The sequence below is a fragment of the Mastomys coucha genome, unplaced genomic scaffold (genome assembly GCF_008632895.1).
Source record: "Mastomys coucha isolate ucsf_1 unplaced genomic scaffold, UCSF_Mcou_1 pScaffold20, whole genome shotgun sequence".
Taxonomy (NCBI): Eukaryota; Metazoa; Chordata; class Mammalia; order Rodentia; family Muridae; genus Mastomys; species Mastomys coucha.
In genome coordinates, this window is record NW_022196903.1 from 18,535,033 (window position 1) to 18,547,265 (window position 12,233).

At 38.3% G+C, this 12,233-nt stretch overlaps 1 protein-coding gene across 22 annotated transcripts in view; it reads right to left on the minus strand.

The window, feature by feature from the left end:
• Positions 1–2,434: 2,434 nt before the first annotated feature.
• Positions 2,435–12,233, minus strand: part of Cadps2 (calcium dependent secretion activator 2) — a 529,581-nt gene continuing 519,782 nt past the window's right edge. For all 22 annotated transcript variants that reach the window (XM_031381287.1, XM_031381283.1, XM_031381275.1 and 19 more), the window contains 2 exons: positions 9,023–9,127; positions 2,435–3,365 (listed from right to left, as the gene is read on the minus strand). In XM_031381287.1, the coding sequence (XP_031237147.1) occupies positions 3,192–3,365; positions 9,023–9,127 (279 nt within the window). In that variant the 3' untranslated portion in view covers positions 2,435–3,191. The remainder of the gene's footprint in view (positions 3,366–9,022; positions 9,128–12,233) is intronic.

Here is a 12,233-nt window from a genome sequence, read left to right on the forward strand (position 1 = left end):
AGAGAGAGAGAGAGAGAGAGAGAGAGAGAGAGAGAGACTGTTTCCGGGTCTTGGGTGCTAGGGGCTTCGGTGAGCTGAGGCATGGAGCCAGAGACCCACTGGGCTGCGGGTGATTGAGCTAGAGATCACTGATTTGTCATTTCCCTTCAGAGACCCAGACTGGCAAATTTCCATTTTCTGTGTTGAGAATAAGAAATAAAGGTGACTCGGGTCTTCCCCTGATCGCCTCCTCCACAGGGCCCTTTTCCCAGATTCTGCGCCACGTAGTAAGGAAGGCTGGAGCCGCAACTTCCCAGTGCGCTCTGCATGCATGCATCCTGCAGGCGTTTGCTGCCCTGCGAGTCCCTTTTGCGAGGTAAAGTACAAGAAGAAACCGATTTCCTGAGCTCTTTGCTCCTCTAGGCACCGGGAAGAAGCGGTGGACCCGGTTACCATAGGTCATCGAGGGCGAAGAAGGTCCGCCCCAGGCCAGGCTGCGATCCGGTGGGGAGAAGAATAGGGGCCCTCAAACCCCTTAGCACCGGCATTAGAAAACTAGCAGAAAATCTCTTCTTCTGAGCCAGGGACAATGGAGCGCCCGCTAAAGGGAATTCAAGTGGAAAACTACGTGAATGCACGGACTACCCGCAGCCTGCACAGAGGTTGCTTCTGGCCTGGGCAGCATTGTTCCTTGTGGGGAAAGGACATCTGCATGTTCTTTCTTCAATAAATGTTTGAACGAACGTTCTTTGCAGGTGGGTTCATAACCCTTCTCCAGTGGACCTCACATAGAACTCTCTGCTCTTGCCTGATCCCACTTCAAAAATTTTGCAGGACTTGATAGGTTTTTCAAACCATCATTTTTCGTTTTTTTTTTCTTCCAAAAAATACTTTTGAAAGATTAATACCATCTACAACTGGGCTTGCTTTCATAGTTGCTTGGGTGTCCAAACCAAGGACTCTGCACAATGAAATTATATTGAGTAAAGAGAATTTCTGGGCAAAGGTGTACAGAAGCGCTTTTCTTTCCTTTTCAGTTACTTCGTTAAAGATTTTGGTGCAGTTTGGTGACTCAAAGGTCGGTGTAATTAGACAAAATACGAGCAAAGCCACAACTTGGTTTGCTGTTGTTCTACTTGTGGGTGTACTAGGTAGGAAGGAGGAAAATAGAGCATTAGATAAGGAGCATAAAGTGTCACTCTTGGCAGAAAGACCCAGGTTGCCATACTTAGGTGCCATATGCAATGGCCCACTGCTTTCCCTCTAGTCCTGCCAACTAGACCTTTCCTTTGAACAGACACACTTTTAAAGAGTTCCCGTAGAGTTGAGGGGACAGCAGTCCTCGGTTAGGGCATGGAACAGCCTGAATCAATTACACTGACGTGCTATTAAGAAAGATGGATACTTACTTCACTGCAGAAAAGGGTGGTGTTTGGAATAGGTCAGGTGTACAGTATGCCATTAGACTGCATAAGGCCAAGTGTTCCACTCTATGCACAAGCATGCACGTGTGCATGCACACACTGGCTTCCACATAGAGAACAACGTTGCAGTTGCGTTGAGGAGAAAGTGCCACTGGGTAGCTAAGGGTCCCATGGTAGGATACTTAGGGATGTAAGGAAAAGGGCATTGATGATGGAGAAAAGAAGAAAGGTGTCTGTGGATAAACTGCTTTCCAAATCAGTGGCGAGTCCTTATTTTCTCATCGAGGACAAGGGAGAAAGCTGCCTTCTTTTGTTCATCTTGCCATCTTACATTTAGGACCTGAACATCACCCCCAAGTATTGCTATGTAATAATTGTGGATAAACTGGATTTTGTGTACTACTTTGAGTGCCCTAATCGCCATTATGGGACATGACAGGAGAAACAAGTTCCGAGTTCCGCAGTTCAAGGCATTTCTGGTAGTTCATCACATCACTGTTCTACTCAAGAGGCTGAGAGAGAAGGATCATGGGAGCCTAAGAGTTCCAGACCAGTTTGGGCAACATATCAAAATCCCACATCAGACAAATCTTTACTTGTGAATAAGTGCCGTAGAATACTATGCCAGTAAGTACATATTAATATATTATATATCAGTATAGTAATATTAGTAAATTAATAAATATAAATATATGTTAGGAAAAAAAACAACATAAATATTCAGGGGAATTACAAATCATGACACTATATCCTTTAAATCTCCCAAGAAAGCACTGGGAGAATTACTAGTCGTAGTCCCAAGTAAAAATGAACATTACTATTATTACTAATATTACTAGCTATTGATAGTTATTACTATCAATATATAGTACTTGAGTAGGTAGTCAACTTTTTTGCTGTGAATATATGTTCTTGTAATGATTCTTTTATCAGATTGTGGGCCTACTAGTACCGAGCATACTGTTCATAACCTTTGCTTAGTTGGTTGAAAACAAAACATCAAGGAATAAAACAAACACAGAGCCATGTTGTTGGGATGTTCGAGATACTACAACTATTTTTTTGCTGCATTTAATCTATTTAAGTTTAATGAACATAGAGGTTGCTCTGACTGAATGGATTTTTATTGCCGGCAAGCTGTTACACTTGTGTTGTTGGAAGCACACCTGGCGATGTGGTACACATGAAAAATAAAATGTTCAGAGAGAAACAGGATGTAAGCCTGTGAATAATCTAGTCTACATTTGGGTATGACACTCTTAGAAGTCCAGGATTACACCTGCAGACAAATTCAGAGTTATGAAAACCAAAGCTAAAGTCTTTTACACATCACAATACTGGCAAATTACAGAACGAAGTTCATACATAAATTATAAGTGGGAGGCACACCACTTTGACAGAAGTACAATAGGGTTGGTGCTGTGACCAGAAATGGCTTCTCTTCACAATGCTGTGTCATCTCCTATGACACATAGGACATTACTTTGATATAACTATTAAAAAGAAAAGTCCAATATACTAACAACAGCAAACAAAACAAAACAAAACAGAACGACAAAAGCAGTTCATATTCCAGTCACAAGCACAGCCAATTTTTAGGTCAAGCTATACATGTGAATATGATTTTCTTTCCAAAAATACATGTCATTGTTCTTTTTATCTCCAAGTGCACATTTTAAAGAAATTAGAGCAGTTTTATTTGGTCAAAGACAGTAAGTACAGTTACAAGGACAAGGTGCACAGAGCAATGCCGAGGAGGCCTTCCTCCTTTAGAGGAACTGTGCGTCATCAGCCTTCTTCCTCCTCGTCACTGTCCTTCATGGTAATGCCCTGAAGTCCTCCTCCTTCTGAGACAGACGCTGTGGCCTCCTCCACAGTTAAACGTCTGTGCAGAGTATCATATGTCTTACTGTTCAGCGTTCCCTCCAACACACCCTGCAATCGGAAATCCCTATAGGTTTTCTAGAAGAAGAAAAGAGTATTTGCTTTGATTAGTTAAACGTGTGCACATACACATATGCCAATAGGTGCAGATATATGTGTGTGTACTTGAAGGACATTTTAGAAATATGAGGAAGATCCATTAATGGATTCTAGCTGTGGCTGCCCCTACCACTCATCTTGTTAGTGTATTTCTGGGGAGAAAACAGAATGAGTGCCTTGGGATGGGGCTACTCAAACTCCAATCCCATAGATAGGTCAAAATGTTGTGACTACCAAGATGACAAATTAACTCCCTTTCTCCAAACATTACTAATTGCACCGAGTTTCATATTGAATAGTCTGTAACAAAAGTAACACAATATGTTTATATGCATTTTTAATAGGAAGAATTTCTTAGGTTTTCAATAGGGGAGTTTTTCCTTTAATGCTGAAAAATATATTTAATCTTATAAAATATATTAGTTTTGGGGGCAGGCATTGGAAGAGAAAGTTTATCATGAATAAAAGAAGTTCATATTTTATGCACTTATGAATTACAAAATGTATTTACTCATGATATGCTACTGGAAAGTTATGTCTGTATTATGCCTATAAGATTTTTTACCTTGTTCCTTTGAAATGCTCCTAGGACAGTAAGTATCACAATTCTGGAAAAAGGTTTCCACAGTTTGGAAAATAAAATGAACACTTATATCTCTTGGTAAAATAATACGTCATCACATAACATGTTAGAGCTGTGATTTATGGACTACCTATGAATATAATTCAATGTTTGGTATTTCGATGTAATTCAATGTTTTTTAAAAATTAAAATTACATTTATTTAGTGTGTGTGTGTGTGTGTGTGTGTGTGTGTGTAGTTTGTCTGTGTGCATGTATGTGGCTATCAGAGAACAACTAGTTTGAGTTGGTTCTTTCCTTTGACCATATGGCTCTTGGGGTTGAACTCAAGGCTGTCAGGCTTGAGAGCAAGCACCTTTTATACACGGAGCCACCACATTGGCCAATCTATAGCAATTCTTCAATCCCCCGGTGGGCCCCCAAGTGTGGAATTTAAAATGTGTAACCTATAAAGCTTTTCTTATGTTTAAAGTGTGATTATTTTCATGACTCAATAAGATTGCTTAATACTATCATAGTATTGACTTTTGCAGTGGGAGAAGAACATCTACTTAAGGAGAAGCCAAGAAGATGCTCCATTCCACGGAGGGACTTTGAAAGGCATTTTAAACAAGCATCTTTCACAATTCCATAGTTTGCTACATTAGAATCAGAAGCAGACAGACTCCAGTGTACTTCCCTCGGTGTCAGTTGATGCCAATATGCCATTTTGCTAAGTGATTGCTGGCAGGTAGGTTTTGTTTGCTCAGTTTCTTAATAAGCAATAGATTGAGAAAAAAAAGAGTCAGAGGGATATTGTATCACATTGTGTAACATCATAACTCCAGTAGATGGGCACACAATGAAGAAAAGCTTGGTTCTGTTCGATACAGCAGATGTTGTCAAAACAGTTCCTTCAAAAGACTTAGACGATCCCAGCAAACTCCGACATTGGCACTAATGGCACTTATCACGTGGGTCAGGAAGTGCATGCTAGTCCCCTCATTCGGCCCATGTGAGCTCTGCCCACAGTGTTCTGGCAAAAGCAGGAGCACTGACAGTAATGGAAGCTCCTGGAAGCTCTGGACCTGTCTCAGTTTACCCTCCTTTCCTCAGCTTGTGCCCACCATCTCTCTAGTTTTAGAAGTGACATGTAGATGTAAGAGTGGAGGACAATGTAATCTTTCTCATTTGATCACTTGACAGGGCAAACTTCGTGTTAAAAACCAACACCAGTGTCAACAAACGAGCTGAAGCTGGACAATCATTGCATGACATCTGGGGTCAGTGTTGCCACAGCGAATTTGATTTAAGTTCGAAGAGTATTTTCTCTTAGATGATCAAATTATTTCCACTTAAATTTCAATAGCTTCTCTTAAATCACATACAGTCTCCCACCTTCATATTCCCTAACCGGAGTAAACTTATTATGAGACATTCATAAGCTGCCTTCTGGTTCATAAATTAAAGTACCACTAAGGTGACAGACATTGCTATGATACCAAAAGTCATAATTCACATTTAAAACCAGAGAAGTAACTCTGAAATGTGAGTGTTGTCTAAAAATTATGATAGCTAATATACATGGCATTATTGCCACAAACATTTGTATTAAACCCTATAGTCTTTTTAATTAGATTAAAATTATATTAGGCACACAACATACAAACTCCGTACTTACAGATGAATAATAATATGCTGTATTGTGCCACAATTATTTACTAAGTTTTTAAATTTGCTGTTTGGGTTTGAATGGAATGACTTCCTTTAGACTTAGTTTAATCGTAGCCCTAATAGACTTAAGCTATGTATTTGAAGTCCTAAAGGCTTTCAAATTTAAATATACTTAAGATCATTTCCTTATTCAAGAGCAAATACCAATCAGGAGGTGGGGTGCGGTGCAGATCCTTGCCAGCTCTAATTCATAAGATGTTGCTAACACCTGGGGTGTTCTCAGGCCTCCACATCGGTGAGGATGGCTTTTCACTAAGATGAGTTCCTGCCAAGGGTGCTGCTTGCTTCTTTCCTTCAGCAAAACAAGCAGCTGATTTATATTAATTGCTCTAATATGTTTTATGGACACTAGGGAGAACATAAATCAACAACCATTTTGATTATTTGGGGGTCTTTCTTTCTCCTTCTCAAAGAATTCATTCTGATATTAAACCTTCACACATAAACACATAATTTCACAGACTTTGATTTTTTTTTAATGCCAGACTTATTGATCTTACTGTCAATCTACCTTCCTTCCTTCCTTCCTTCCTTCCTTCCTTCCTCCTTCTTCCTCTCTTTCTCTTTCTCTTTCTCTCTCTCTCTCTCTCTCTCTCTCTCTCTCTCTTTCTCTCTCTTTCTCTCTCTCTCTCCCCTCTCTCCTCTCTCTCTCTCTTAAAACAAATGAACCAATTACTGTGTTCTGTTCATGGACAAAGTTGCCTTTCACACAGATCACTCTCAGGTCTTTCTGAGCTTGGAATAAAGGCCATGCCTGTGAGTAGTGAGGGAGGAGGGAGAGTTGAGTCTAGTCAAGTTGAGTGGATCCAGGTTAGAATGCTAGGATCTGCTGTAACAGGTAGGCTAAATCCAAATGATCTAGACAGAACATTGTAGTCCTCACAATTCTACATGCATGATGCTTAGTCCTTCTTAGAAACTCAGTGGAATATGGTTAATAAAAACAAAACCATAATTATGAATAAAAATGATTTTATGAACAAAACTAAAATCATTTCTAATGATTTGATGATGGATCATTGTATGACACTGTTAAGTCATGAGTGTGGCTGGTGGCACAGGTCTGTCATTTTTGGTATTTGGGAAGCTGAGTCAGAATGATCCCTGGGTGTTCAAGATCTGCCTAGGTGACAGAGAGACTCTGAGGTCGCCCTAGGAAGCTTAGCAATAGCACATCTTAAAATAAGAAATGCAAAAAATGAATTGGTAATATGAGCTCAATGGATCTCAATATATGAGATCCTAGAGTCAGTCTTTAGCACAGAGAAAAGTAAAAATAAAATCAAATATTTATGAAACTTAATTGCATAATTATTAGTTTTCATTATTTATGGACATAAAAGGAGATTATCTTAAAATAAGATAACATTGGGTTAGAGCAATATGAAAAAGCTGCTATAATATTTACAAAGTTCTTTCATGTTAAAATATTTACTCATGAGAAGTTGTATTCTCAGCATATTCTTTGTATAGGTTATTAACTATCCTTATGTTGTACACTTTAATTATAGACTATTTTTGGAAATCACATCTCAATAAGTTGAAAGCAGTACACGTTCTTTATTTATTAAGATGCCTTAATACAAGAAAATAAATATCTTTCAAACTTTCAAGAAACAAGTGTTGGACAGGTAATGAAAAAAAAATTTAATTCTCCAAACAATGAGATTAGCTATCTATCAGCTGAGAGTTGGCAGAATATATGATGTCTGACATCTTGAACACGATAGACAGAAGCTTCCAATACTAAGAAGACAGCCAACCAGCCCCGTTTACAATAACAGTATACACTGTGACATCAACAGATACGTGCATATGTAAGGTAAACACAGTATCCTGATTGCCTTTTATGTAAAACAAACTTCACCTTGAAAGCGGTCTTTCAAAGTTACATTTATAGAAACAAGGAAGGCATGATGGTGGAGTAAGATGCATCTGAACAGGTCACAGTGTGGCTTCAGTCCTTTGTAAATAATAATACCTGCTATGAGAAATTGAAGATATTTTGGTTTTGGTAGGAAATGTGTGGCTGGGTTATCCACATGTCACGTGTGGCAAAAACTTTACTTGTTATTGGTCACTGATCATCGTTGGTATTATCTTAGCATGGTTCAGTTCCTACTTAGAGGCAAACCGCCCAAATCTGATCATGGGACAGAGTTCGCCTGTGGCTCTGACTTGTAAGCTGAGTGTCTGTAGCACAAAACAATTTGTACGTGAGTTAGACTCTGGGAACCAAGAAAATGGTTTTTGTGGTAAACTTTTAAATGTGAATGGAGATTTCTTTTAATGATGCAATGCAGTGGTACCTTGAAAGCTTCAGCATGTGTTAGAGTCTTCTGGAGGCTTGTTAGTCTGTAGAGTGCTGGGTCTTATCTTTAATTCCTGATTGCACCGGTTTAGGCTGTTGCCAAAGGACCCTGTGGTTCTGACAAAACTGATAGGACTAGATCAGAATGGCACCCTGAGAGGCACTCTGTGTGTGATCAGGCATGCCTGACATTTACATACAAATGTAGCATCTATCTGTCTGTCTGTCTGTCTGTCTGTCTGTCTGTCTGATCAGGCATGCCTGACATTTACATACATATGTAGCATCTATCTATCTATCTATCTATCTATCTATCTATCTATCTATCTATATCTATCTATCTATCTGCACCACTAACAGCACCAAATGGAAGGTCTTCTGCATGAAAAGCTTGATTCTTGGTTTGTTTTCAGTTATATCAAAAATTTTGACTTTTGAAAGAAAAAGTCAATGAAGTGAAATTTTGCCCCCCCCCACAAAAATTCTGTTGACTCGATATATTTTTAAATCTCCAAGCTGTTAAAGCTATAAAATATAGGCTAGTACCTTTTTCTCTTGAAGAACAAAGGTCCAAGTGTTCTGTAAGATTTGTGTTAACAGTTTTGGATGCTCTCTAACAGTCATGTCCCATACATGTTAAAAGAGGCATAGTTCCAAAAGAATCTGGTTGTATAATTCCTAATACACTGTCTATAATTCCTAATACACTGTATATAATTTCCTAAAAGGGCATGGGGAAATCACACATCTCCCTTGTTTTACTGTCAAGTACAACTCAAAAGCCCTCATGATTAATATATTGCCTTAATAAACATGAAGAATGTACTTTATTCTTAGGACAATGAGTATAAAATCACTGCGGACCTACCACATTCAAGTACAAGCTCTGGGGGATTTGTGTGCACCGTCTTTCACACTAAGTACTTACATCCACCAACCTTTGTTTTTTTTTTTCTCTTGGTGGGACGATTATCTTACCACTATTCTTTACGTTCGGCAGGCAATTCACATTTCAACACTTTTCATTTACCTTCACAATCTTGATGAGTGTCTTCAGTTGGTAAATATGAAGCTGGAGGTCTAGTCTGTCAGCCAGCCACACACAAATGACTTTCATGGAATTGCTGTACCATTGCTGGAAAGGAGGATGGGGGGTGGGGAGGAGGAGGACAAAAAAGAAAACAATCTCTGCAGTATTCATTTAACAGATTCAGTAATGAGAGGGTAATGAAGCACTCTGAAATGACCACAGATCAGCACTTGAAGTCAATAATGCTATAATTTCCTGTTAACAGAATTGTATGTTTTGTTGGCAAATCTGCTGAGCTGACCTGGGTTGTTCTTTATATGAATTAGCATTGCAGTGTTTAGCTGTAACATATTCATGGGGAATCATGTGTTTTTGCTCTTTGCAGCCTAGTGGCCTGCTTTGCAATTTGTAACAATGGGCACTAAAAACATATTATGGGACTGAATAGATGGCCAAGCTGCAGGGGAAAATAAACCAAAAAAAACCAAACCAAAAACAAAACAACAATAACAAAAACCCACCAGGTAAGTCATTTTCAAAGGGAAATTTCCTATTGGTCTTCATGCTATGAAAAATTCAGACACTTAAGAGACTTAGAACCTAGTCATGACGTCAATACTTAGATATAACATTTTGAAGGAATGCAAAAAATATCCACAGTTTATTATATGGTGACCCATCATGCTTTTGTATAAATTTTATGAAGCAATTGACAAGATGTTTTAGACTATTTAAAGCAAGATTTACTGATATCACAGGAAGGAGCCTTGTAGAGATGGAGTACTTATATGCAGTAAGAATCACAAAGTATACACTGTCACCTAGATCATGAAAGGAAAAGATCTACCTTGCTTTGCAAGTAGTCTTGGAGGCGTCATCTTTTTTCCATTTATTACAATTCTACTGAGGGAAAAAAACCCTAAAATTCTTTGGCAGCAATTTCCTGCTCTGTATAATATAATGCACACTGAGCAGAAATATAAAACATAAAAATATTTCTTTGGGTCTCCTATTTTCAAAAAGGGCATCTGATATTAATTTTGACATTTTAAGAGATTCAGTGATGGTGATTATGTGACAGTGTTGGTAATGGTGTAATAATGCTGCCACTCATTGCATAACAGAAATATCAACTGATTTGGCATTTACAAAACGAGAGAAGTGTTTTGAAAGGAGATGTTTGTGTGTGTGTGTGTGTGTGTGTGTATGCTGTTTGTATACATAAATATGACAACACTCCACATATGTACCAGTTTTTAGGTATTCAATCACAGATTTTTTAAAAAAAATTCTTATTTTTCTCTGTATAATAACACAGTAGAATTTAACTTCTAAGAACTCATAAGTTCTAAAAGTCTAAAATTCATCCAGACTTGGATTTATTGATGATTTAATGGTGATACAATGTAATAGCGTCAGAAATGGTAGTTTAAGTGACAAAAGAAATTAGTCACATACTTTATTTCTATTAATTTGTTGCTCTGTTGAAGATGCAGGCTTAAAGTGTGACAAGAAAATTAAAAGGAGCTGATTTACTAGATATGAGCAAAGAGATCATCAGAAATGCCACGTTTTACATTTCAGAGTAGACTGAGATTTAAATAGCCACTGTTCTTCCCTAATGAATACTTTGTTTACTGTTTCAGTAATGTCAAAATGGTATTAAAAAGTTTTATAAAATGAGATACTTATGAATATAAGAATTCATAAATTCTTATATTACTAGTTGCTGCAGTGCTTCAACTGATACGTGAAGTCTCAGAATCTTTTATGGATACATGCTACCTTTTATTTCTGACACTAACTCTACATTCGTGTTTCCCCCCAAATTATTCAGTCTTAGTTGCTTGCATTTTAATATAGCTGAAAACTTGGGTATGATTGGCAATATTGAATTAGCATACCTAAGACCCTAATCCTATACCACACAGAACAGATATTCTGGAACGTAAGATGCTGTCAAAATGGGCTAAACTTTAAAAAATTCTAATCTTTGTATGGGATAGAAAAAAATGTTTTCCTATTAGAGGAGAGAAAATGTTATATATCATATAAAGACTAGCACAAGTCAGCATTGATACCTTAGTGTGTATGTGTACATGTTGAGTTGTATCAAACTCAGAGAAATGCAGTCCTCCCTTAAAAACCACTCTATATGTTCCTTTACGTTTAGAAAAAGTTCTCATATCATTTGAAATTAGTTTAACTTAATTTCCTGTTCTGTATCTGCTCACGATAATGCTATAATGGAAAGGACATTTAATAGAACATAGCCATTGTTATTAATCTAACACTTCTAACATAGTACCCAAATTATAAATTAAGAGAAAAATGAGCTTGGGAATAAAATAATCTAAATGGGATGAGAGCAATAGAGACGAACACGCTGGCAGTTAGGAAAAGGTTAAGCCATTTTTCCTCACTCTTCCCTTCAAGGCAAACCTCTCGATCTAGAAGCAAAGTATCTCAGAAGGGTTATCCTATCTGCCCAGAATATAAGCTTTCGATTTCCATCAAGGCAGCCTGAAGAATAACTGTGGCTGAGTTGAGGGATAGCAGTGGCTCAGGTCTTAGTCTAAGAGGCCATGGAAGAGCAAGCTACTGATAACTCCACTCCATTGCAACTTTCCCGCTGCCTGAGAGGAAACTGGAGCCCTCCCTCCCATATCCCACCCCAACAAAGCCACCCAACAGGAACTTCTTGCAGCTTGGACTGGAGTTAATATGACTTTTCTAAGGGGTGAAAATACAGTAGATCACCCTCCCTATTTCTCTTTTCATTTTGAGAAGAGTCCAAATTGGGTAAGCTTCCTTTGCCCCATCAAATCAAACCCAAGCAAGCCTTTGCATGAAAGAGAGAGAGAGAGAGAGAGAGAGAGAGAGAGAGAGAGAGAGAGAGAGAGAGAGAGAGAGAGAGAGAGGAAGGAAGAAAGACACCTAAAACAAAACCCAAAAACTTGAGAGGGTGAATATGCAGCAGAGTCAGAATGTAGATGTTAGGAAAAATCCTTTTCATTTTGCCAAGTAAGTTATGTGACTATTTGCTTTTTGCTTCAGGGACGCACAGGAAGGCACAGCCGCTAGGCTGAAACCCAGCTGAAGCCCAGGGAATGATGTTTTTCCCTTTGCTTTGGTCTACTCCGGGATAAAGCAGTAACTGTATATTTTACATTTTTTTCCCCTCTTCAGCAATCCATGATACTAGTCTGCC